General features: G+C 34.9%; 2 protein-coding genes across 2 annotated transcripts; one reads left to right on the forward strand and one right to left on the reverse strand.

Moving 5' to 3' along the window:
- Window positions 1-1,650: 1,650 nt before the first annotated feature.
- Window positions 1,651-12,381, forward strand: fkbp5 (FKBP prolyl isomerase 5). The gene is made up of 11 exons (XM_058777761.1): window positions 1,651-1,867; window positions 4,758-4,890; window positions 5,514-5,658; window positions 7,098-7,240; window positions 7,544-7,658; window positions 7,766-7,922; window positions 8,157-8,247; window positions 9,371-9,454; window positions 9,786-9,971; window positions 10,060-10,299; window positions 11,229-12,381. The coding sequence occupies exons 1-11, from the start codon at window positions 1,824-1,826 to the stop codon at window positions 11,322-11,324; spliced, it is 1,434 nt and encodes a 477-aa protein (XP_058633744.1). The 5' UTR covers window positions 1,651-1,823; the 3' UTR covers window positions 11,325-12,381.
- Window positions 12,382-13,585: 1,204 nt separating this feature from the next.
- On the reverse strand, window positions 13,586-26,966 carry slc6a22.1 (solute carrier family 6 member 22, tandem duplicate 1). The gene is made up of 16 exons (XM_058777760.1): window positions 26,785-26,966; window positions 26,554-26,651; window positions 23,927-24,126; window positions 23,629-23,763; window positions 20,135-20,275; window positions 19,955-20,042; window positions 18,502-18,634; window positions 18,180-18,314; window positions 17,506-17,609; window positions 17,183-17,307; window positions 16,985-17,097; window positions 16,623-16,760; window positions 16,359-16,461; window positions 15,807-15,907; window positions 15,482-15,652; window positions 13,586-15,394 (listed from the first exon to the last, which is right to left on the reverse strand). Exons 2-16 carry the CDS (start codon window positions 26,574-26,576, stop codon window positions 15,338-15,340), a joined length of 1,767 nt encoding a protein of 588 aa, XP_058633743.1. The 5' UTR covers window positions 26,577-26,651; window positions 26,785-26,966; the 3' UTR covers window positions 13,586-15,337.
- Between the last annotated feature and the right edge of the window lie 10 nt (window positions 26,967-26,976).

Raw genomic sequence — 26,976 nt, forward strand, 5'->3', positions numbered from 1 at the left:
ATGCCCCGCACTTGTTTGCTTGTGCCATCCGCACTGAGCAGTTTCACATTATAAGTAAGCTCTGTCACAGATCCCTGCTGCTAAGATACCAAACTGAGGCAGCGTTTTGTTCTACTCTCTTCCATGCTTGAGTACTTCAGTGTCCTGCCTGGATAAACCTGGAAAAGCTGCAGGCATGTTGACATCATATTAAAGAAATACAATTTCAATGAATTACATTTTGGGCACATTTGAAAATGTGTGTATTCTAAAATGTATATCAAAATGACAAATCAATCAGATAAATTAACTAAATAGCATTTCTCGGGGTGATTTTGATATACTGAATCTGCACAGAATCTTTAATAACTTTAACCTCTTAAACAGAGCTCATCATGTTCCTGGATTAACTATCCATCTGAAATTATTATCTAAAAAAACAGGCTTGAAAAGGGAAATCAATCCCTTTAAATCCAGACAATCATGCATGCCACCTATTGTGTTCCTGCTGACACCTCTTGTTGCTCTAGTGAGTCAGGAACATTTTGTAACAGTTCCAGTCTATAGACGCTTTTAAGGCAGGTAACATGCTGCCAATGCTGCTGTTATTTAATATTTGGAACGCTAACTTGAAAGGCTGGATTTGATTTCAACATATTCACTTGACATGGAATTATTCTGTATAGAAACTAAATCTTTAAAACATAATGCATTGAAGATGCTGCTTAGCTTTAAATGTCTAGTTTTACAAACTTAACACGGAATAGACAATGTATCATCTTAAACAAAAAACAGTAAAACCCGTTATCTATAAGTTACCTTACAATAAAAAATGGATTTAACAGACAATAAATGTAGTTTTACAGTAAAATTCTATGTAAAATGTATGGAAGCAAAAAGTACTAGTATGTGATTACATCTGCATTACATCTACAAAACAGTAAAATTTACAGTAAAATTTTGTTAAAATTACAGTAACAACGTTCCTTGCTGGAGACTTTACATTTTACAATATTTTATTGAAATAATGAAGTTTCTAATGATTTTTGTAATGGGTTATACTGTATATACGTAGGCTATATTTATATTACATTTATGTCATTTCATTAATGTTTAGGCTTTTTGCATTATTTTAGTGTCATGCGTCAAGTGTCACACCCTGATGATGTTTTGTAGGCATGATAAATGAACATCATTCTGATGAGCATTAATTCATTTTCATTTCATCACCTGTTTTATTATGGTGGTTATGCAATCCAAAAAATACCATCCAATAAAATACCTTTCAGCTGTCAACTTTACCGCAACCGAATTTCTTTTCTTTATGTTTTCTGTCTTTCTTTTTAAGAATGCAATGCTTTCTATCATTTTAAACTTCCACGTTTTGAAACATAATTTAGTCGTGTTATTTTTTCCGCGTATAGCTGTGCTCTGACTGTGTGGTTGTACATGCTGTTCCAAACTTGAGCTGTTCAGTCAGCACACAACGGGTTACGGGTCAGGGTGTCTACTAGGACACTGTGTTCTCATCAGCGCGAGCTACAGTACAGCCGGAACATTGTGTTACTTTGTGGACAGTTTCCAAGGCCTGCCCTTAATTTTTACACTACACTTCCCTCCCCTCGCGTTTACTCCTCCTCCTTTAGTCTCATTTCATTTCCCCCGTCCAAATGTCTCGTAGAGGCGTATCGTGTTGATGATTATTAGTGTGGAGAAGTGTAAAATACTGCCGGTAGAACATCTAGTACTCTCGCGCTGAGAGGGCGGGCTCATTCCCCTTTAAGCCGCTAGGCACAGGTTGTATTCGCCGGCAAGACAAACTGAAGTTGCATACGGAAGGATATATGGTCAAATACATGAGAGGAACGAGCAACAAAAGGGAAATATTGTAAGTTTTTATTTTAAGCTTGTTTTTTTATTCTTTATCCATCACTTAATCTACCTTTTACATTTAAATGAGCTTTCTAAATGTGGTCAATAGTAAAGAGAAAAGGCTGTTATGCTTTACCTACAGATTCAAGTAAAATAGCGCGCTCAATTTAATTTACACTCGTCATTTAACAGTTATCTTGCTTATTCTCTGCTGAACCACGTGGCCTTATATTTTAATTAAAATAAAGAGTAGATACTAATGTTGGAAAAAAAAACTAGCTGTAATCTTGTTTGCATGTGGGTTTCAAAGCGTGTTGTTGAGTCTGAGATGTATGGAAGACTGTACGAAACTGAGAGGACGTGAAGTACTCCTTTCAATTATGATGCTAGAGAACTCCTTGAATTTACATTCATTTAAATGGCCCTTTTATATTACATTTTATAATCCTTTATATTGTTTACACACTTTTACTTATCATTTCACAGACTCTCTTTCTCATTAATCCATTTTAAGGACAGATGTTCTCTGTGTTTATAATGTAGAGATGATAAATATGTTTGTGGACTGAAAATGTGTTTTCTGCCTTTGCCTTTTTTAATTTTGAGATGTGCTGGGAATTTAGGTTTTCTAGATTTGTAAATTATGTCATTTCATGACCCCGACTAACTGTTATACCACTGGCCAGATGCCGCTCAGAGGTTGGTTACATTGACTGGCTTTCTCAAGCATGTTTTTTTCTAAAATCTGTTTAGATAATATTTCACATTTTATTGTAAATTACTAGTGGATCCTTGTGTCTTTTACAAGCTCAGAAAAATCCCTTTTAGTGCGTAACCATATATTCTGGGAGGATCAAATGTGATCATTTAACAATCAACCATTGACATATTTCCCTTTTCTAATTATTGGTGTTAGATGCATGTATCCTTCACTGTTTACGTGGTCACACCCTTGATTTCTGTGTGAGAGATGTTTTCAAGTGTTGCAAAACCATCATTAGATCATTCAATTTGGATGTTTAGGACATCTTGTATGTCATTAATACAGAAAGAGACTGGGTGTCTGACAAGGTGATTAACTCGGAATCTGTGTGAATACATGTTGTGTTTAACTGTGGACGGTATGTTCAAGGATGGAATGAGTCAACTGTCTCTGAACGCTCATCTTTGTTACAGGAATGCCTGTTGCAATCTCACCACACTGCGGACATCTGAGACTGAGCTCCAATAAGGGCTTAGAAAAGTCACACCACCTTTAAACGAGTCGATCACAGGAGAGAAAGACTTGGGGACAGTTGGCTGGAAAAGCATAAATAGATAACCAGGCATTGAGACAAACACAGGTAGACAAACAGACAAAGACAGACTGGTTGGTAGTGGGACAGACAAGTGGAGATGTAGACAGATGAGTGGTCCTTGAATAAAATGAGTGAAAATCAAGAACAATTTAAGTTATTAAATGCAACAAGTGGTGAAGTACATGCCAAAATCAGGCTTTTTATGCAAGCATTCATCATTGTTACATCTTATGGATGATTTTTAAGGAACATCTATTAGAGGAACTTCATAACATTTAATTCCGAGAAAGCTTCGGCTGTTAAAAAGGTTTTGGGTGATTAATTTACCTAGCCCAGGGTCAGAATTTAGTTACATTTTTAACATTTAACCTGGAAAAATGTTATGTTTAACATAAAATTTGTTTGCTATTGATTCTGCGTCCATCACAGTGATGAGGCTTCCTGGTGTTGCGGTTGTATCTGTGACTCTTTTTGACTTACTTACATCCACCTCCTTCATCTTGGGTTTTCAGAATAAATCGTGTTCAAAGAACGATATGTTTCCACAGCAGTGATGTTGCAACCAGGATGGTAGCAGACTATTTTTGTAGATGTGTCTTCGGCGAGTCAGATAGCCTGGACTGTTAATTTTCACTCTGCTATATTACCATTCCAAGACATAAGCCCTAAAATGATATGCAGAGAGGTGAATATTTGTATTAATGAATATATTACACTTTCAGTGCTAAACGATGTTAGTTATTCATTGATCAGTTTGGCACACAGCAGTTCCAGAAAAAAACAGACATAGACTTTTCCTTTTTTGTTGTTGTTGTTTTTATTTAGGTATGTGCTGCTTTATCTGTTCTTATGCATTCATTGAACTTTCCTTAAAATTTATTTGCTTCCTGTAACCTTCAGCGTGTGTGTAGATAAAAATGAATGTCTTTGATTGAGAGCCTTGAGTGATTGTAGTATCTCACCGCCTGAAGTAAAGTGGACTGGACTGAATGTTCCCTTCTGTGTTCTGTTTTGTTCCCCTGTCTTTTTACTAGGTTTACTGACATAAATCTCACAAGACATCCTTCTCTAGAATCTGAATTTGTGCCAGGAATTCTGAATAAAAGGAACATAGTGTTCTGCCGCACACGTTCACAAGCTTTGGTGTACATTTAAATAAAAATACCCCAAAACTCTACATGCATCTGTTTCTACACACACACACACACACACACACACACACACACACACACACACACACACACACACATAGACAGGTAACAACTGACAATTTCTAGAAACAAAAACAAAACAATTAAGGCAATCTTTTGAAAAATGACACAAACACACAAAGATGCGAGCATATGTTCACCCTTGCATTTTTGTTTCTTATGCTTATTTGAGTGCATCCTTTTCATAACTAAAGTTTTCATAACTTCCAAGGTTTTATAATTAATGAAAAAAGAAGCCAGCATCACAAAAGAAGGATTACAAAATATTTTTCTATGAAAATGCCCACCGAGCATATGTGGAAATTTGACTGTGAACATTTGCATTTGTCTAAAGATAGCAGTGCCTTATTATAATTGGCTAAAATTTAAAGGTAAATATTGTATTTTTGTTTTTTAGGGGAACACGGGTATGTATGAGTGGTGAGATGTCATCTTTAGAGGATATCTTTTCCACTAACCAGTGCCCAACTGATGTCTTCACCTCCCAAGGCACTGATGTCAGTCCAAATGGTGACCGTGGAGTATGTAAGGTAATCCAGTCATTAGTAACTCTATATCACAGCTGTTTACAAATTCTGCATTTTTCCTGTAGTCATGAATGATACAGTAGGTCCAAAAATCTGCAACCACTAGTGAAAGTTCTTCTATTTTTATACTCTTTTCCAACTGAATATAATTTTTTTCAAAAAAACCAAAAAAAACATTTAAAAAAAAAAATAAAGTTTAATTTAATTTATAAATAAATGTTAAAATAAAGTTTAATAAAAAAATTTAAAAGCAGGATGTCATTAGAATGTTCCAAAGAACATTGTGTCACTTAAAAACTTGCTTATTGTTTATTTGCAGGTTTAAATGAAAAAAAGGGACTTTAGACTTCCACTATAATTTGAATCTGCTAAAGTGATACTATCATATAAATTTCAAAAGCTTCCATAATTTGCTTATACATTTTACATCCACTTGTTCATGTATGCTTGTGCTGTTGATTCAAGGAGCATAGTGCTTTATTGAAGTGGACTTGTGAGAGTTAATGAAAACTTGACTTTAATCAGTGGATTTTGTTTCAGAATCGATTTTGTTTTCGTTAATTTAAAATAATTATGAGGTTGTGTAAAGATGGATTGTTAACTTTTTCTCCCCTGCGTCTCTAAAGATTGTGAAACAGCATGGTGTGGAAGGGGAAAAGCCGATGATTGGGGACAGGGTGTACGTCCACTACACAGGCAGACTCCTAAATGGCAAGAAGTTTGACTCCAGTCTAGACCGCAAAGAGCCTTTTGTTTTCAATGTGGGAAAAGGTAATTTATTTTTGATTTATTGATTTATTTTTTTAGACTAAATTTGATCATTTTACAAATTTAAAGTGTTGTTATTGAAACAAATTCTATGTTGAAAGAGGGCCTTTGCTAAAAGAAATCCGGTGTGACATGGTTAAGCAGAAAGATAATTTTATGTGCTATGCTATTATATACATATTTTTCACATTCATTAATCATAATATGGCCCTCTATGCAGTGTGTAATTATTTGGCTCAGCTTGATATATTTGTGGACGGTGGTTCCACGCATTGTTTTTTTGATGGATTTGCTTAACCTTAAATTAAACTCCCAACTCTACTCAAATAACTTGTTTAGTAGAAAACTGAACTGAACCCTAATAAAATTAGACATTAGTCACATAGCTAGCAATAGCGCAGTAAGTGCTTTTTCAGTGAAGCAACATGCATCATTCTCTTCATGTAACCGTCCACATTCTAAGTAGAACCCCGCTCCTCTCCACATAAGAGAAACTCTTCTAAATATCAACGTTAAAGGATATGAAACATTTTTTCATCTCAAAAACATTTTAACATTTACCCATCCAGTCCCATGCATCCCTATGCAGTTTTAGCAAGGAAACTTTGAATTAATAATAAACTTTATTTATTATTATTATTATTATCTCTATTACTACTACTATTGCTAAAATTCGTTATTATTAAAAAAATAAACTTTAAAATAAATTATTTATGTAGTCCCGACACAAATACATTAAGCTTTTTAAATTCACTTCAAACAAAAGTTTTAGTTGTTTATTTGGATTACGTAAATTGAGAAAGGAGCAAATCAAATATAATTTTAAAGTCTTGTAATAGATGACAGAAGTTTATTTAAAAAGAATAAAAACAGAAAATCTAAACAATATTTTTTATTATTTGAACTATTATTTGAACGCAAATATTTAAGTTTATATTATACTGACATGTCTATGATTTTTAGGATGCTACTCTATCAAAAGTGTCTGTTAAATGGAATGATTATACAACCTGCCAATTTCATTGTACTTTTCTCTCTAAAGTGCAAGGCTGAAATTCCTGTTTAATGACATTTGCGGTTGCATTTATAAAGGGGTGTAATTGCTGGTGTTGTTTAGACATGTGGTGCCTCCCTTATTATCTGCTGTTTCATTCTCAAAGAAACAATTTGTATTTAATCTTAAAGGGTATTAACACAAATCATTAACTATGAAAATGAGCCACAATTTATTTTTTGTTTAGTATTTAAAATATAAATGTTTTTGAGTATCTGTGGATTATGAAGTTTTATTAATACGACTATTTATTTATAATAAGTAATATATTTGCTTATAAATGAACAATATAACAAGTATTTTATAAATTTTTATTTACTTATAAGGTTTTTTCTTAGAATGACAGAAGCATTGAATTCATGGAGTACTGTCTGGTTGATTCACACAGGTCAGGTCATCAAGGCATGGGACATTGGCGTGTGTTCCATGCAGAAAGGAGAGGTGTGCTTGATGCTCTGTAAGCCTGAATATGCATACGGTTCAGCTGGCAGCCCCCCAAAGGTTCCTCCCAATGCCACACTTGTGTTTGAGGTAGGAACATCAAACACTTAAATAGCCTACACATTCATGGATGAATTGTGAAAATATCTTATGCATATTGTTGTTTCTTCAAACTTTCAGTGGACATTTAAAAAAGACTTTTATTTTTAAATTTAGTTTTAATGTGACTTTAATTTGACAAAAAGAAAAAAGTAAATAAAAATCATCCACTGAGATCTTGTTATTTTTGTCTCTCTCTGATATATAAAATGCTAGACCCAGAACACAAAAAGCCTCTTTTAGTATAAGCTTGTTATTTTTAAAAGTACAAATGGTTCTGCTTCCCAAAATTAGATTGAGCTGCTGAGCTTCAGAGGGGAGGAGCTTACAGAAGATGGTGGGATCATGAGGAGAATAAAGGTCAAAGGCGAAGGCTATAACAATCCTAATGAAGGGGCCACAGTACATGGTACGTCTTGATGTTCAGAATGTGGTTGTTATTCATAGAAAATGCATTCACATGATCACTGCCCCTTTTGGATACACTATTAATGTTGTCTGGTTTCTGTTCCACAGTACACTTGGAGGGGTGGTGTGGAGGTCACTTATTTGATTCTCGAGATGTCACCTTTGTAGTGGGTGAATCAGAGGACGTGGGTGTTCCTTTGGGAGTGGACAGGGCCATGGAGAAAATCCAAAAGGGGGAATGCTGTTTATTATACCTAAAGTCCAAGTAAGATTGGCTTTTAATAGTTACTGTATTTACTATATATTGTTTGGTAAGGGTTAATATAATGTAATATAAAAACCCAGATTCAGCCATGTGTAAACTAATATAAAATATTTCCATGTCCAGTATCTGCATATAACAAAGCCAGTAACCAACCATAACGCTGATAATCTGACATACTCTTTCCTTTTTATATATAACTATCCCCATTTTACACAGTCTATGTTATGCTTTCAGATACGGCTATGGCAAAGAGGGTAAAAAAGAATATAACATTGGATCAAATGCAGAACTACTGTATGAAGTATCACTGAAAGACTTTGAAAAGGTGAGATATTTAATTTTTCAACCCAAAGCATTTAGTCCAAAAGCTTTCTGTTGTTCAGAAAACAGTGGGGTTCAGAAATTGAAGTCCACTGATAATACTTGAAACAATCCATTACCATTATATATAGCATCCATTATTTTTCCATTACAACTTATATTGCATTTCCATTACAAGTTATATAACATCTTTTTGTACAAAAGAGCTCACACAGTCAATGTGAAATTTGCTTATTTTATTAGCAACCGACAAATTGCTTATTTTTAAATTCTATTTTCAGGGTTTCGATGTGATCTAAGCACTGTGGTGTATGTGTGTGTTCCTACTGTGTGTGTGTATGTATCTCCAAATTATTGTTTTATTTCATTAATATGAAATTTAAAAAGCAGGATTAAAATATCCATGCTAAAAATTATGTTTTTGAGCAATTACATCTTTGAAAGACTTAAAATACTTCAATTCTATATCTTTAAATACTGTTAAAGTGCTAATTTTTAACCCACTGTGTGTGTGTGTGTGTATATTTATCTCCAAATTATTGCTTTATTTCATTAATATGAAATTTAAAAAGCAGGATTAAAATATCCATGTTAAAAATTATGTTTTTGAGCAATTACATCTTTGAAAGACTTAAAATACTTCAATTATATATCTTTAAATACTGTTAAAGTGCAAATTTTTAACCCACTGTGTGTGTGTGTATATATTTATCTCCAAATTATTGTTTTATTTCATTAATATGAAATTTAAAAAGCAGTATTAAAATATCCATGTTAAAAATAGTTTTTGAGCAATTATATCTTTGAAATACTTAAAATACTTCAATTATATATCTTCAAATACTGTTAAAGTGCTCATTTTTAACCCACTGTGTGTGTGTTTATATATATATATATATATATATGTATATATGATAGATAGATATTTATTTATTTGTTTATAAATTCATGTAAATATACAGTTTTGTTACATTAATATGAAATTTAAAATATATTTTCAAACAAACACGTCTTTGAAAAGGGAGTTGAAAATCCCAGAATATAGTTAAAGTGCGCCCTCTAATGGTAATAGAGAGAATTAGCAGAAAATCTAGAAAGCCTAACAACTCCTCATATTGTTTCCCCAGGCCAAAGAATCCTGGGAAATGGACCTTAAAGAGAAACTGGAACATGCTGTTTTAGTCAAACAAAAAGGGACGCAGTATTTCAAGGTTCGCCTCCATTTTTGTCTTTGGTACAGAGCTTGCCTTCTGAGTTGCTTTTTATTTTATTGTAGACAAGCATCCTGCATTTTGTTTTTGCTTTTGTAATAGAGAATATATAAAAGGAATAACTAGTTATTAGTAATATTAATAACATATATGGAAAATGACTGACTTGTTTTTACTACAAATAAACACTCTTTCTAAAAATGTTACAAATTTTATTCTACTGGATATTTTGTAGTTTTTCATTTGAGTTCAAAAGCTACGTTCATGTTTTGACAGTCTTGTTTTTGCAGTGGTCTGGTAATTGACAGTCTTCTTTATACTGTGCATTCAGGCTGGACGGTACAACTATGCTGTAATTCAGTATCAGCGGATTGTAAACTGGTTAGAGATGGAGTGTGGTGCAGGAAAAGAGCAGCAACAAGCCATCCAGGCCCTCCTATTAGTGGCCCATCTGAATCTTGCCCTGTGCTTTCTGCGATTGCGCGAGTACTCTCAAACAGTGGAGAACTGCAACAAGGTAGACTCAAATAGCAGTGAATCAAAATATCATCTATTTTTTTTGAAAGCAATTTTTCTTACTGCGTCTTACTGGTTGTCATTACTAGGTTATGGAGCTGGACCCAGAAAATGAGAAGGCTCTTTATCGGCGAGGTGAAGCACGTCTGTTGCGCAATGAGTTCAGCATGGCCTTAATGGACTTCAAACAAGTTTTGCAAGTCAACTCCTTCAACCGCGCTGCCCGCAGCCAGATTGCCGTCTGTCAGCGCAAGATTCGTGAGCACCATGAGCGTGACAAGAAGATCTATGCAAACATGTTCCAGAGGTTTGCTGAACACGATGCTAAGGTATGCCAACTATCACACTGGCCAGATGGAAAAGTTTATTCTTGACAAATTCACTCGTTGCAGTTTCAGGAATGCAGCATTAGGAAGTGCTTAATTCCTCACTTGAAGAAACAATGCCCTTGGTTGTACTCAACAAATCTAACCACATTCAAAATCACTAATACAGCTGAGGCTCAGACATAATCTAAAGCTTATTGACATCTTGACATACAGTATTAGTCAGGTTTAACAAATAAAATCAAATTTAATTTTTGGTGTTTAATTGAAGTAATTTTAAATTTTTCAAAAATGCAAATTAAGCCTCATGTTATGACACTGCTCTTTTGCACACAATGAGAGTAATGGTGACCATTTTGTCCAAAAATGATAAAAAAATAAAAAATAAAAATATCACTGAAGGAAATTAAATCACGTCAGTATGACTTGTTTTGCTATATTCAAAGTCTTCTGAAGGCACTGTTTGGAACAAACTGAAATTTAAGTTGTTACTGAATAAGAATCTTCCCTTTTTGCTGTAGCTCTTCCAATATGAAATGGTAATCAATAATAATGGATAATAAATAATCCATCAGTGATAATTATGTGTAAGTGTATAACAAAATTCCCATAGTAAAATTTGTGTACATAATTATGTTAATAAAATGGATGTGTTTTTTATGGTACTACCACATATGTATTATTTAAGAGTATATCAACAATATATATTTTATTTATACTAAGAAAAATGTTGAATATTTTAAATTAACTACAATTTATTTTTGTGATTCCAGCAATTATGTATTACAGAACTAAAGTTTGTGTTCTTCAATAAAAAAAAAAAAAAAAAAAATTAATTTGTGGGCAAACTACAGTTCCTTTTAATAATTGATATCTTGTTTGTTTTAACCTCTCTGAAAATACTGTTTTTAAAATGTTGATTTTGTTTGTAGGTGGGCCGATTAAAAAGGAAAAAAGAAGAGAGTGGAATTTCAGATCAGAATAAGCAGGGACTTAAGAGACCTTGTCTCAGTCAGGACGGCTCCTAAAACTCCAGACGCTATTCAGGAGGCCCAAGCAAGGAGGTCAGGCTGTGGGGATGGCTGGTTCATCTTCGATTGCGTCATGAAAGAGGCAATGGGTAGAGGTATGGATGAGCCCTCTATACACCTTGACCTCGGATCTCATTATCGCTCAGACTGAAAACAAATGCTGGGAAAGATTCGCATAATGGTTTATAGACGTTGAGGAGCTGCAGACCTTAATGACATTCCTACAACGACAAAAACAAACAACAAAAACCAAAGCGCACAATTCTATGACCACCTGTAAACTTGTACGGTGCACGCCTCAGCTATCAGAAAGGCATTCATCCGCTGCATTAATGCAAAAGCATTATAGACTTGAATACAACCTAGTACCTTACCATGTACTGTACAGTATTCAGTGTAATTGCATTGACTTTGTGCATTATCAGGTTAGGAGTTTAAGTTTGCAGTGGAGGGGTGTGTACTGGGACTTGATGTTTTTTGTACTATATTTGTATAAGTGTGTCTGATATTTAGAAACCATAGTGGGTAGCTGGACCTAAAAGTGCAATCCTCCCTTTGGGAAAAACCTATTTTGCGTCTCTGCCAGCTGTATTCTTTGAGGAGTCGCGGCAGGCCCACATTCACAAACACACTTTTGATACTTTTGAGAGACTTGTGCATGCTTCTTTACTGCATCCTGGGAGCGTCCTCGATTTGGGACTGTATTTTAAAATATCTGCAGGTTAGTTTGGACCCCAGAACCCGGTAGATATACTTGACTGAAGTTCAATAGCTATATTTTTGAGCTGAGTTTCCATTACAGTTTTAAAGCTCAAATACTTTTTAGACAAATCTTTTGACTTGATAGGAATATTTCAAAGAACTGTTCTCTTAAAACCCACTTGTTTATTTGATCAAATACTAACTAGTGTGGTTTGCATGTTTTTCAGTATGTTCCCCATGTTTCAGACAGTTTTAATAATATTAATAATAAATGGTTTGTTAACTTTTTTCTGTTTACAGTTTGATGCATTACAGCAGGCCTGTCAATAAATATTCAAAGAAAACCGTTTAACTGTCCTGAGTTTTTGTAGTTGTTTGCACTCAATGTCTGACGTTAAGACATTTACACACTCTAAAGTTGAACATATGAACATGCTTTTCAGAAATATGTACACAACTGTACATATTTTTATAATACTTTTATTTACAAGGACCCATTAAATTGACAATTAAAACAGTTAAGACATTTGTGACGTTACAAAGATTTTTTTTATTTCAAATACAGTAAATGCTATTCTTTCAAACTTTATCTTTAACTTTATTTTTATATGAAAAGAAGTATCTTGGTTTTCACAAAACTATTAAGCAGCTCAACATTGCTAATAATAATAAAGTTTCTTGAGCACCAAATCAGCATATTAGAATGATTTCTGAAGGATCATGTGACACAGAAGACTGGAGTAATGGCTGCTGAAAAGTCATCACAGAAATGAATTATATTGTGAAATATTAGCATAAAACAGTTATTTGTAATATTTGTAATATTACAAAATTTAGTTGTAATATTTTATAATACTCCTTTTTAGTGTGTATTTTATATATATATATATATATATATATATATATATATATGTATGTATATACGTGACCCTGGACCACAAAACCAGTCTTAAGTCGCTGGGGTATATTTGTAGCAATAGCCAAAAATACACTGTATGGGTCAAAATGATTGATTTTTCTTTTATGCCAAAAATCATTAGGATATTAAGTAAAGATCATGTTCCATGACGATATTTAGTAAATTTCATACTGTAAATATATCAAAACTTAATTTTTGATTAGTAATATGCATTGCTAAGAACTTTTTTTGCACCCTCAGACGCCAGATTTTCAAATAGTTGTATCTCGGCCAAAGATTGTCCTATCATAACAAACCATAAATCAATGGAAAGCTTATTTATTCAGCTTTCAGATGATGTATAAATCTCAATTTAAAAAAAATTGACCCTTATGATTGGTTTTGTGGTCCAAGGTCACATATACAGTATATATATGTATATGTGTGTGCGCGTGTGAAACTTTATAGTAAATGAAGTTTGTCATAGAGGCAGCTAGAGGGACCTTTTACGCCTCTGGAAAAACTGTAAGTGATGTGTTAATCTAGGGGCAATAGTTAAATGTTAAAAGAATTGTCACTATATACGTATACTTTAAAGTTGCAAAATATTTTGTACGATTTAAGTAAAGACTTATTTCAAAATAACCACTTTATCAAACAGTGTAGAAATTTTCTGTTTATTTAATCACATTGGCATTTTATTACTCATATACTATTCTGCTATAGAAACCAAACTGTGTGCATGTAAGAGCAACAAAATGTGTACAGGCATAATTCACAAATGAATCTACATTGTATTTGGCCCACTTTACAAATTCAAATCACAAGAAATCCATTCCCCTCTATATTTCCCGGAAAACAATGTTTAGCAGTGCAAACATTCTGCTCTTTCATCCTCTGCCAAACAGTGCTTGGGTGGCCTTTTTTGGCCAGAGTGTCTATTTGCAAATGGAGGCCTTAAACCTTTAACCCAGTTGTTATATAGCTGTTTATAAGAGCACCATCTCCGGCTTTTCATTCTTGAAAATGATAGAAACTTTCAAACTTACTTAAACTCTACCATTCACCACTATCATGATATAGATTTAGTTTTCCCCGTTAACTTGCATATAACTTTAATCTCCTATGGTCATGCAAATGAAGTGGCAGTACAAATGTAGGATTTTCACTGACTGTCATTATGCCAACTACAATGTTAATAACTGACATTAATAAATCACATTACCACACGTCAGTAAAACAGCAGTACTGGCAGTCTGTGATGTCTGACAGCAATCGTGTCTAACGTTATTCTTCTCTAACAACTTTAACCCAACAATTCAAAATTCAACCTGCTTTCACCTTTCACCTAGTTGTTTAATATTTGCTTAGATGCTTCAGAACAATCTTTAACGCAAAAACAAGCTGCTGTCAATAACATATTTCAACCAGCAATCATTTTCAGTCATTTGACTGTTGATTTGAACAGAGCATTTATTAGAACATTAACCACTGGCCTGTCTAGAGCATCAGTTGTAAAAATGTACATAAGCTTAAATGACCTACAGATATTCCCTTAAATTACACATTTGACTAAAAACATTGTAGAATATAGAATACAGACTGTACATCTAAGCAGATTTAAGTAACAAAATATGGATCCATTTTCTTGATGGAACCTTTCTCTTTAATCTATAACAAATGTTGTAATATTTGTAATATAATAACCCCCAACATAATTTACATTCTGTAACACTTTCTGAAAACACCAGCACTTAACTATGGGAACAAAACAGCATGTTTGCAACAGTGTTGCATGATTGACCCATAAAAAGACTGTTACAAATTGTGATTGAAATGAACCAAACGTGCCTTGTAGTTCTTTTACAAGGCATAAAGTCTGTTATAGCGAGCTGCTCTAGTTAGTCTCTCTAACACATCATCCAACATTTTCTAATCATATACCAACTGTAATGAACATTGGTCCATCCAAAATGGGGCTGGTCCACTCCCTCATGATAATAAACTGTTTTTTTTGGGGGGGGGGGGTTGCTATCTTCAGAAGAACTGATATCTTGTGAATGTTTATGATACAGTAAGTTGCTGACGCTATCGCACTTAAGCATGACGTCAAACTGAGTTTTCCTCAGATACAACTGAACGTGGAATTTGAGCTTATTTTTCATTTCCAGTTTAATTCCACATTTAGACGCTTGCATTTGAGGATCTAAGATAGTAAAATTCTATAGCTTATAAAACAGTAAAGTACAGTTTGTGCCTTCTTAAGATCTCATGAGAATGTGTATCTTCAAATGCATTACTGATATCAAAAGTTGTTCAAAATACAGCCCAAGGATGTTTCTTTCCCCCAGTGTTTCTCTATCAGTCATGGGACATGTTGTACTGTCTGTTGGGGTCACAGGGTTTCTTTTCATCTTTCTGATGTCAAAGGCAGATCGCTTGCTGGAGTGCAAAGGACACGCAGTCTCTAAAAAATGTGAAAGCATATAGATGCAAGTTCAGTTCTTTTAACATGTCTTAGTGTTGTTTTCTGTTAAATCATACATGGAATTACCTGTTTCAGTGTTCCAGGAGTGATAAGGATGACATAGATCATCCACATGGGAACCATCAATGTAGAGGAGAGGGTGAACCACCAGCCAACAGCATAACCCCACCATGGGTATTCAAATGTGTTGTTAAACTTTAGAGGAGTGAATTTGACCAAAGAGAAGACAAATGTGCCCTAAACAAGCAAAGACGTGTATTGAATTAATGCTGAATGCATAATAAAGAGCTCTGATGTTCATAAATAAAATTATGACTTTGGTGGAGAACTAGAATATCACTGCTTTTTTTGCCTAATGTGACCAGTGAATGAGAGTAAATCATGCACTTACTATACACACAATAGGAGTGATATATTTCCAACTGTATTTCATTAGTGTCAAAGGACGATAACCGATCATGTCTACAATATTTTCATACAGACGATCAGCACCTGAAAAATCAGAGAGATTGGAATCGGAGGTCTTAGAGGAGATCATACACAAAACAATAAGGATGAAGTGACCAAGTAAATTACCTGGCATATTAAAAGACTGTTTATCAGTTTTATGCTCAGTTCTTACTGTTTATGACACATGACCAAACTTTACTATAAACACGATGTTGAAGTATGGTGGTGGCTTTGCTAGAAAATCGTGGCTAACAACACAAAAGCTATAGGTTTTACATAAAGGTGACTGTAGCACCACTAGTGTCCTTGAAGAAGGCACTTAATGCACCAATTACTGGTAGAGTTGTAGTTTAGCATATTAGAAAGGTTGTGCTATCTTTGAAAAACCTGCAGTAAGTTAACAAATGATGATCAAATATTGGAGAAGTTGTGCAAGGTATTACAAGGTTTTAAAAACTGTGTTCTTAAGTGATGATTCGGTATTATTACTCACCATAAAACCAGCCAATACATATTGACTGTGCAATGGCAAATAGAAGGAGGGTCATTCCACTGCAGCAATAGTAATCAAATAATTGGAAGATATATAGGCCACCCTATTGAATCAATGCAAAAAAGATCACATTGCTCAAATATCAGATTTTTATATTAGTTATTAAGTGGTCTAATTTAGACAGATATAAACAATTATCAAACATTCAAATTGATTGAAAACAAAATAAATCCACAGAAATGACCAAATTACGAAAATAATCACCTCGGTTACCATCAGGAGGCCAATGAGGAAGCAGCCCACACAAATGAGGAGGAGGAAGAGTTTACGACGATGTCCTTGGAGGAAGAAGTCGGAGTTCATATCTGTTATGGCTGTCATGAGAGATTCCAAACCCACAAACTGAAAAAGAGAATGAGGTGTAATGACAGAGTTTTGTTTTTAATGTAGTACTGCCCTGAAAAAGTTACATAACACCTTTACCACAAGTATACTGCATGCACAAAAGTTATGAACAAAGGGTAATTTTTAACAGGATATAGTATATGAATATATCTGCTATGCTAAATGGCTTCATCTGGGCAGTACACAGTTTTCACACAGTCAAACACATCATGTGCTCTCACCTCACTGTCAAGCCCCAGCAGAATAATCATGAGGAAGAAACATATGGACCACAGCTGAGACAGAGGCATCATAGCTACAGCTCGTGGATATGCAATGAAGGCCAAACCAGGACCTGGCAAAACAAGTAAATTGAGACTTAATGTGTAGGAAATGACATAAAGGACATCACATAAAGAAGACACTGTTGTTTAAGATACCTGACTCTGCTACCATTGAGATATCGACCCCCTCTTCGAAAGCCATGAAGCCCAAAACTGAAAAGATAGCAAAGCCAGCTACAAAACTGGTTCCGCTGTTCAGGAGGCACAGGTAAATACAATCTCTACAAGCAGAAAGACAAAGCATGCTGTTAAAACCCATCACAGCGAATGTAACGTTTGACTGCATAATGTACTTCTGTTATTTAATCCTGCATATATACAGATAATAACATCTATCGCCTCCACAAATACTTCTAAACGCACATATATGGATTGAAATGTAAACTGAATTGTTTTCTCATGACAATGGGTTTGCTTACTTGTAGCAGTTGTTGTTGTATTTATTGTAGCTTCCCAAAGCTGTAAGGCACCCAATGCAGAGAGCGTAAGAGTAAAATATTTGTGTTCCGGCATCCATCCATACCTAAAGACAAGAGAAGGCAAGTTCACAACTACTGACCAATCCATTAAGTATTTAGCAATACATGACACATGAAGGGTCTGGTCTGGTTACACTCAGAAACATCCAAGTTATGTTTCTGAATGATTTGGTTTCACTGATGATTCGTTATTTAGTGATTAGTTATTTCAGTTTTTACAAATTTGTGTTTACTATAAGCTCCAAGTATTTTTGTGTCACTGACAAATGTGGATGTATCTTCAGATAGCTAAAAGAAATAAATTGTTCACCAGTAAATCTGTTATTAATTTATTCCTCAACTAAAGATGTCCAATAATAAACTTGCGAAATAAGCAAGTTAAATGAGTAACATCAGACTGGTCGTGTGATCTCAATATTGGAGCCATCGTGAAAGGGGAACTAGTTTTTCTAGGCCACTGATTTGACTGGTCTGATGGTCATGTGAGTGTACATCATTGTAAACAAAAGTACTGACCAAAGTACTCATTTCTTCAGTTGAAAATATCTTTAAGTGGAAAAATGCTTAATCATCTACTGCCATCACCACTCATATGAGGCATAAGATTTGCCTACTTGTGGGTCTGTAAGTCGTGCTGGGTTTGGGTAAAGGTAGAATTTGATGCCATCGATGGCTCCAGGCAACGTAACACCTCGAATCAGAAGCACCAGCAGCATAACATATGGAAATGTAGCAGTGAAATACACAACCTGAAAAATAAAGACAAGGGCACTCCTGTTTTGAAATCCAGCGTACCTGATTTAAATCTATGTAAACAGTATCAACTGGACTATGTCAATAATCGAATGACAAACAGCCTTCGTGAGAACTAAGGTAACATGCAGCCAGGTAACAACTCCACTGAGCCTGAAAAGTGCCTTTTCAGTTAGTTCTCACCTTGCCTGTGGACTTCACTCCTTTCCACACACAGAAGTAGCAAATGATCCAGGACAGCAGGAGACACAGAGCCAGCTCCCATCTCAAACTGCCCAGCTCATTCACACTTCCAGTTATATTCAATACTCGCCTCCTACAAAATACATTCTCTGTAATTCTCATAACTATTTGCAAATTCATGTATCAACAATAATTACACTTGCATTTAGTATTATTACACTTTTGGTATTTAAAGGTATAGTTCACCCAAAAATGAAAATTACCCCATGATTTACTCATCCTCAACCCATCCTAGGTGTATATGACTTTCTTTTTTCAGACGAATACAATCAGAGTTATATTAAAAAATATCCTGGCTCTCCCAAGCTTTATAATGGCAGTGGTTGAGATTTTGAAGCAAAAAGTGCATCCTTCCATCATAAAAAGTGCTAGACAGCTCTGGGGGGTGAATAAAGGTCTTCTGAAGTGAATTGATGCGTTTGTGTAAGAAAAATATCCATACTTAAAACTTAGAAACTGTTATCTCTAGCTTTCGCTAACTGTCGTACTCACGTTTGCGAGAGAGTGGCGTTCCAACGGATGACATAGGATGTAGGCATAGCGTAAGCTCCGGTGAAAAGTGACGAATGAGGAAGCGCAGAGGAGAAAGCAAAACAAAACACTGGTTATGAATTAAAAGTACAAAATGAGGATTTGTAAAGAAAAATGTTGGAGGATTTCGATATAAACCAAGAGGAGACTGGTTTTCCTTTGCTGTAAACTAAACTTGGTTCTTAAGAGACTATCATATTCTCACCAGAGCTTACGCTACACCTGCGTCATCCGCTGGAACACCACTCTTTCATGAATGCGTGTATGACAGTTAGTGGAAGCTAGAGATTACATTACATATGGATATTTTTCTTACACAATCGCATCACTTCAGAAGGTCTTTATTAAACCCCCGGAGCCACGTGGAGCACTTTTTTTGATGGAAGAATGTACTTTATTTTGTTTCAAAATCTCAAACACCATTCACTTCCATTATAAAGCTTGGAAGAGCTAGGACATTTTTTAATATAATTGTATTTGATTTAATTGATTGTATTTGTCTGAAAGAAGAAAGCCATATACTCCTAGTATGGCTTGACGGTGAGTAAACGATGGATTAATTTTCATTTATGGGTGAACTATCACTTGAAATTAATTATACTTGCACTACTGGCACTTTAAATTATTATAAATATGATTTTACTATGGCCCCCTAAAGAAGCACATATTGCTCACCATAGTTAATAATTAAAGCAGAGCATGAGTGGAAAGTTTTATATACAATATAGAACCTTCAGGACTCACAGTGAATTCCTAAAAGGCACTAAATGTTTACGCTTTTATTAATTTAATTAATAATTATTTTAAACAAACAAACAGACTAATACTAACTAACTAACATTTGGGGGTTTTATAAACTTACTCCCAAAACTCTTTAACAGGCGATGATGCATTTTCCATCACGCTCAGGTTTCTTGTTCCTCCAATTTGGTCAAACTCAACACAGTTCTCTGTAAGGATGAAGAGAATAGTTGTTTCTAAAAAGCATGATCTATTGAAAAACAAAAAAGACTTTTTCACATTAACTAGTTTTATAACATACCTGAATTCCACCAGTTCCTGCAGCTAGCCCATGGTAGTTCACCACTAAAAGAAGAGAAGAGATAGAAGAAAGCCCAGGCCAAAATGACGATGTAGTAGGCACTGGAATAGAAGACAACCACCTGACTCCCATAACCCAGACCTAAAGAAAAGCAAGCCAAAACAATTAACCCCTTTTAGGATGTTTCTTTTGCTGTCAATAACAGATCAGCCTTTTAAAAAAGCCTGTGTTTGATGTTTATCTTAAATGTGTTGGAGAGATCCTGTCAGGGTTCTGTCACTTCGGTCTAGTGTTATTCATGGTTTTGTGACAGAGCCCTGACACTCCCGTCTTGTCCTGTTTTATGTGGGTGCGCGGCTCGAGTGTGCTCGAGCTGTGCGCTCTCTTGTCTGCGTGCCTTGTTTCGTGTTGGAGCGTGGTGTTCGGATCCCGGCACTCATGTCTTGAGTTTCGGTTTTGTGTCGGGGTTCGGACACTCACGCTCCATGTTTTGTCTCGTTGTGTGAGCGTGCGGTCTCGAGTTCGCTCGGCCGCGCGCTCTTTTGTCCGTGTATGTTGTGTTTTGTGTTGCACGCAGCTTGTGTTTTTTCATTGGCTGCGTGCTTTCATGTCATGTCTTGTGTGAACGCGCGGCTTATGAGTATTCTCATTAGCTGCGTGTTCGTGTCCTGTTTAGCACATGGCTGGTGATTTGTGTTGCTGGCCATGTGCTTGTGTTTTTGTTTTGTGTGAGCACATGGCTTTTGTCTTAGTTTGTGTGCCATGTGCTCTCATGTCAATTGTCTTGACCCCACCCATCTTGTTTCCTGATTATTGGTTAATTTGCCCCACCTGTTTTCCTCGTTACCCTCCTAATTTGCTCCCTTTATAATCTCCTTGTGTTTGATGTCCTGTGCCAGTTCGTCATCTATATTCCTGTGGATGTGTCCTTGTGTTTGCCTTGCCTTGCCTTGCTTTTCCCCTATGGGATAGTTTGGTTTGGTTTGTTTATTTTTATTATTCAATAAAAGCCCATTCTCCTGCACCACTGAGTCCTCGCCTCATCCCTTCACCCCAACCCTGACAGATCCATATTACATACTGTCATGCAAGTAAAAAAAAATGGTAGAATTGTGCTACAATAACCTCTACAAATACAACTAAATATATACACTATAAACGCTTTAAAAGAAGCGTGAAAGATGTTTTCGCTGTTTTGGAGGGATGATCATTTTTAAATTATACCCTATTTATTGCATCAAAATTTGTTAAAACTTTACTATAGTTAGGGGTGGATAATTTTATCAGCTGTTTATTAATCATGCAACAATACATATTACTGTTACAGTTTTTATTAATAACCATTGCTATGTAGATGATAAGTTTAACATCTAATTTAAATTAACTAATTTGACTACTGAATGACATAGCAAAGACTTATACATGTCTAGTGTTTGCGTATTTCATTTCATTCTGGAACCTACTTGTTCTACAGGTCTGTGTAGGCTACTAGTGTCAAATGCTACTGTTTTGACAGCTTTCTGACCGAATGCGCTATCCTGTCAGCAATAACCTGTCCATGGGCTTTTTTGATTACTGTCAGTTTAAGTGAGTGTTGCCAAATATTGCTATTGCAACAAACAAAAAACGAAAAATAAATAAAAATAGACCAAAATTATTTCAAATCTTTTGCAAATACAATAATATAATGATATCGTTGACCCTAAACTGTAACCTACTTTATCAACTTTCTAAAGTGTCAAATTAAGTGGAAACGACAAGTCCAAAAACGCTTAAAATAGCTGGATCTGGCAACACGCTGTGCCCGCTCCCTCACTCGCAACTCTCTCAAGAAGACTAGTTCATGGCACATAGACTGCATAGCAGCGTCTCACAGCGATAATTTTCATACCATGCACGCTAAACATTCTTGAAAACTGTCTAAACTGAATTATACATGTCATGCAGACATTCATATGAAGAGTTTAACAGCAAATTAGTCATTCAGAGAACAAATTTTGTTTTTGAACATGAGAAATTTACGGAAAAGTCCGGACCTCGGTGACCTTATAGCTGGCTACGGGCCTGACCGTGAGCCGCAAACACCATTGTTTCCTCCTTCTTATGTAAATCTCGTGAATAAAAAAAGACCACTGAAAAATAGGTGAATCAGAACATAACACAGACTGTGATGTAACAGTCGGGATCACTAATACTCACGCCCCCAACATTTGCATATACCCGCCCATCTTCTAGGTCAGCCGTCAGCAGAATCATCAGAAGTTCTGCAGGTATTGTGAAGAAACAAGCGAGGACAACAGCGAAAATGACAGATCATGGAAATAAATGTTATGTTCCAGGCTGGGGATGTGCATTTTATTTACAGTATAATTACCCAAAGATATAACTGTGTGAGAAAGTATTGAAATATATATATTTTCCCTGTGTTTCCTTCCTGTAAGCTACTGAAATGAGCCGCACTGTGAAACAGCCAATCAGAGTAGAGCTTAACATTATTATGGATGACCCTTCCAAATAAGCCAATAACAGACCGTTTCATTCTAAGGAGAAATCCACGGGTTGTAAATGGACATGTAAAACTGTTTCTGGAGATTTTTTGCCCTTACCTAAGTCACATACCTTCTACATAGATATCAGAGAACAATTTAAAATACCGTATCAATGCATTCTATGGCACCTTTAAACAAATTAATTATTTATAGATGACTTATTTTGGCATTTGGGAATAAGATTGGGAAATGAAAGGCAGGCGTGGAGTCTGAGAGCAAAAAGCTTTTTAACCTCATTCGAATGAAGAGTTTTTTTGTTTTTGTTCTATTTTTGAAGCTTAACTTTGGATAAGTTTTGGATAATACATTTTGGATAATACATTTTTTGTGGATTATTATTGTATTTTGTAAAAGTAAAAACCCAAATTTCTCACAAAGTGGGTGCTTCAATTTGGAATTTCATACAGGTTTATTACAAGTATTAATTTATTACTAGATTATATATTTATTTTACACATTTTACAAAAAGTAAAAGTAATGGCTTTAGAAAAGTACTTAAAACTGGGAAATTCAACAAGACATTAAGTAATGAGTGCGTGTTTTTCATCCTGAGATTTTCTGTAAATATGGAGTCATGAGCTGATACTTCAAGAAACCAAAAGCAAAACAAATTTTGAAAGCATAAATAGAGGATGCTGACCCATTAGAAAAGGAATATGTTCATAAGTTATTTAAACATGATAAACTTTATAAAATTGTGGTTAGTACACATTTACCTTAATAATTAAAGTATGCACACAAACAGGAAGCTTCTCACATTTCAGACCAATATTGTTCACTATCGATGTGTGCTGGGTGTCTACTAAACCACTACTCTACACAACATGTTTACTACACAGTACACACGTCTAATTTTACAGCACTGTGGTTGACGACATACAACATCAATTACTCTATTGTACTGTACATTAACAATGACATTAAAAGTGAACAATGAAAACTCACCTTCAAATAGTGGGCAGATCTTCCTCCAACAGGTAACAGACCCTTGGCTGGTGTACTGACCCAAAGCAGTCTCCATAAGAAAAAGAGGAATGCCGCAGGCAAACAGAAAGACCACATATGGAATGAAAAACACTCCTAAAAACAGAAAAACATAGCTGTTCTTAGACAGTTTATGTTCACCACACTAGTATAAACAACACAAGGCCAAAAAAATAAAAACAAATAAATAAACATTGAACTGGTTCTATTGGATTTTTAAATAGAGCTCACAGTAATATAGTAAAACCATAGTACAAACCTCCTCCATTCTTGTAACACAGATATGGAAATCTCCACACATTTCCCAAACCAATGATCTGGCCAGCAACAGCTAAGATAAACTCCACTTTGCTGGACCACTGGCCTCTCACTCGGGTTTTAATGCCCGTGTTGATACTTTCTGAATCTGGATAAGCCAGTTTAAACTGCAAATCTGGATCATGCTGCATTTCCATGTCACTGCAAAAAAAGAAAAGAAAAAATAAGAAAAGCAAACATCTGTCAAAACATTGATGGCAGAGAAGCACAAACAAAGTTTAGAACAGAGCGGTAACTGAAATATGTAAAGTTCAAAAACAGCAATGGGTCTTTGTTCAGTACCATCCGGTTGTTCCAACTCTTACACCGGCAGTGAGGCTTTCAAATAATGATCTTCAAAGTTAGAACAAGTTTCCACTTTTCCAAAGCAGTGTGACAGACATTGACCACACCTTTGTGGCTGGTTTTCATTTTTTTGCATTCACCTTTTAATGTGCTAGATAAGAACATACTTGCCACAATGGATTTGACTAGAGACATTGGTCCCACTTTATATTAAGTGGCCTTAACTACTATGTACTTACATTTAAATGAATAATTTGATACAATGCACTTATTGTGTACATACATGTTCTTACATTGTACTTATATTGTTAATAATACCTTTATGTAATTACATCTGTAATTAATTTCTGTAATTACATTTATAACTACACTGTTCACCCATCCCTTACACCTTAACCCACCCTTAAACCTACCCATACCAATTAACCTGTCCCTAACCTTACCCCATCCCACCTCAATAGCAGCAGAAGTGTTTTGCAATACAATATGAACACAATAAGTGCATTGTACTTATTTTTTGATGTAAGTACATAGTAATTAAGGCCACCTAATATAAAGTACGACCGAGACATTTATTGAAACACCAGATTCTATTGTTGAAACAATAAATTATTTTCCATTTAGATTTTCCGTAAAAGTTGGGGATAATCTTTGGAAGAATACACACTCAAATTTTCTTATAAAGTCAAAACTATAATTCACACCTATATTTAAATGCATTTGTCACTGTTTGCATATTATGTCAAAATAGCTTCATCAGTTACTTTTGAAGACCATACCATTCTTATTAAATACAAATGAAATGTTGGCCCAGACATATAGCCTTGAGCGTCTATAAACAAAAACTGTTAATAAGACAGACCGCAGAGTACATATTCAATCTAAAATCTGTTCTCAAATTGAATTTGTTGGTAGAGTTAAAATAATCTAGTCAAGGTTTTGTTTTTTGTTTTTTTATAAATGTAGAGGGCAATGGGTACATGCTGTTTGTACAACCCCTCACAGCTGAAATAATCTTGTGTCCCCAAAACAGGAGGCACTGCAGGGTGCTTAGACACATTCCCTTCTCCTGCCCTCATTTCTTGTGCTATGACCCTTATAATATGTGAATTTAACAGACCGTTACAGTTTCTTAATGATCCCATTGACACCTGGGGGTCAGTGAAGATACTCCAGGGGGTCCATGGAGATGATAAATTTAGTAAAAAAGAATGTAAATTTTCAAGACATTTCTCACTATTAGCTAATTTTTGAATGAATCATTTGTTAAGCTAAAATAATGTCACACTGGTGATCTTAATTAAAGTTATGATCAATTTTGTTTTTTTTATACTGCCAAATGGTCATGTGGATAAAATGTTCTTGGTGAAAAAAGATAATATAAGTCTTGACAGCCTGTAATAAACATGTTTGGCATACATGTTCAACATCATTGCAACTTGTATGTGTAAGGTATTGCTCTAAATAAATTCCAAAAATACATTAAAGTTGCAATTTAAACAAACAAACAAGCAAAAAAGCCTTCTATGAAGTATTTTTTTGCATATGTTTTGATATTTTTAGGTGGTGTAACTGTCTGGAGATTGTAAAAAAAAAAAAAAAAAAAAGTTGTTGGTATTTGGCACAATTTATTTATTTATTTTTTATTACTATTTCTTTATGGAAAAAAAACTGAAACTATTTTGTTTTAAAATATTACTAATAGAAAAAAAAAGAAAAAAGAATAATAAAAATGTCTGCCAAATCAAAGTCAGTAGCACATGCCATGATTTTTTGGCATGTGACAAAAGAGGACCCCTTCAGACCCTCAGGACTGTGTTTCAAGGTCATTTATTCATTTATTATTATTTACCTTTTAAAGAAAAGGCATGTCTTAGGTCAAATGGAAAAACATTTAAAAAATGTCTTCTTGTATGTGACAAATTTAAAAATATCAAAATGACATTTGTAAAAATACTTTTATTTTTAAATATATTTTGACAATTCAAATAAAAAAATTAAAACTCAAATATTTAAGTAAAATAAAAAAAGTAGAAAACCTACATGAATACAAATATTACATTCCTGTGATACAATATTTTCATTTTATTGTGACAGGTGGCATGTTATCTAGGATGAAGCAGGTTAAACAAAACAAAATCATACGTATTCATTTGTTAAATAACCTGTCTGTATATGCTTAATTATAACCACAAGCAGCACACGAAGCAACCTTGAAGCACGAACGTAACGGAGCAGAGACACTGTCCCTGATGATCTGCATACAGAGAAGGAGGAACTCACTCAGTTATTGCGCTTTTGTTCATTTGGCCTACATTCAGCAGCCGAACACTTGTGCTCTTCAACCCACGCTGAGGAGACGCCGGGTGCCAAGTGAAATACTTTTAAAAACAAAAGCCAGATAGAAAACGGTTCAGCTACGCAGTTAATCTCAGCGCTCAATTGAACCTCTTCAGTAAATTAGAAAGCAGTGGAAACAATGTAGACCGATAACAAAAGCTATAGAGCTGTTACCTGATGGAGGCGACTGGTCAAAAGTTCAGGAAGTCTACCGCGTTTACCTTGGCCATGAAGTTACGCTTAATTCAGAGTGATTCGGTCGTTATAATACAGTCGCTGAAGCCCACCCCTCTCACACTCTCCTCCTCTAGTAAAGGGAAACGAGTCCATACAGAACCGAGAGTGTAGAATCACATGTGTGTGTGT

The sequence above is a fragment of the Onychostoma macrolepis genome, chromosome 06, assembly GCF_012432095.1.
Source record: "Onychostoma macrolepis isolate SWU-2019 chromosome 06, ASM1243209v1, whole genome shotgun sequence".
Taxonomy (NCBI): Eukaryota; Metazoa; Chordata; class Actinopteri; order Cypriniformes; family Cyprinidae; genus Onychostoma; species Onychostoma macrolepis.

Excerpts from the sequence above, each read along its gene's own strand:
- fkbp5 (XM_058777761.1), top strand. The coding sequence starts at position 1,824 with ATGGTCAAATACATGAGAGGAACGAGCAACAAAAGGGAAATATT. Across the intron at positions 8,248-9,370 it reads CACTGAAAGACTTTGAAAAG|GCCAAAGAATCCTGGGAAAT; the intron begins GTGAGATATTTA and ends TTGTTTCCCCAG. Across the intron at positions 10,300-11,228 it reads TTGCTGAACACGATGCTAAG|GTGGGCCGATTAAAAAGGAA; the intron begins GTATGCCAACTA and ends TTTTGTTTGTAG.
- slc6a22.1 (XM_058777760.1), bottom strand. The coding sequence starts at position 26,576 with ATGAACAAAAGCGCAATAACTGA. Across the intron at positions 18,315-18,501 it reads GAGTGAAGTCCACAGGCAAG|GTTGTGTATTTCACTGCTAC; the intron begins GTGAGAACTAAC and ends TTTATTTTTCAG. Across the intron at positions 15,653-15,806 it reads TCACTCCTATTGTGTGTATA|GGCACATTTGTCTTCTCTTT; the intron begins GTAAGTGCATGA and ends TTGCTTGTTTAG.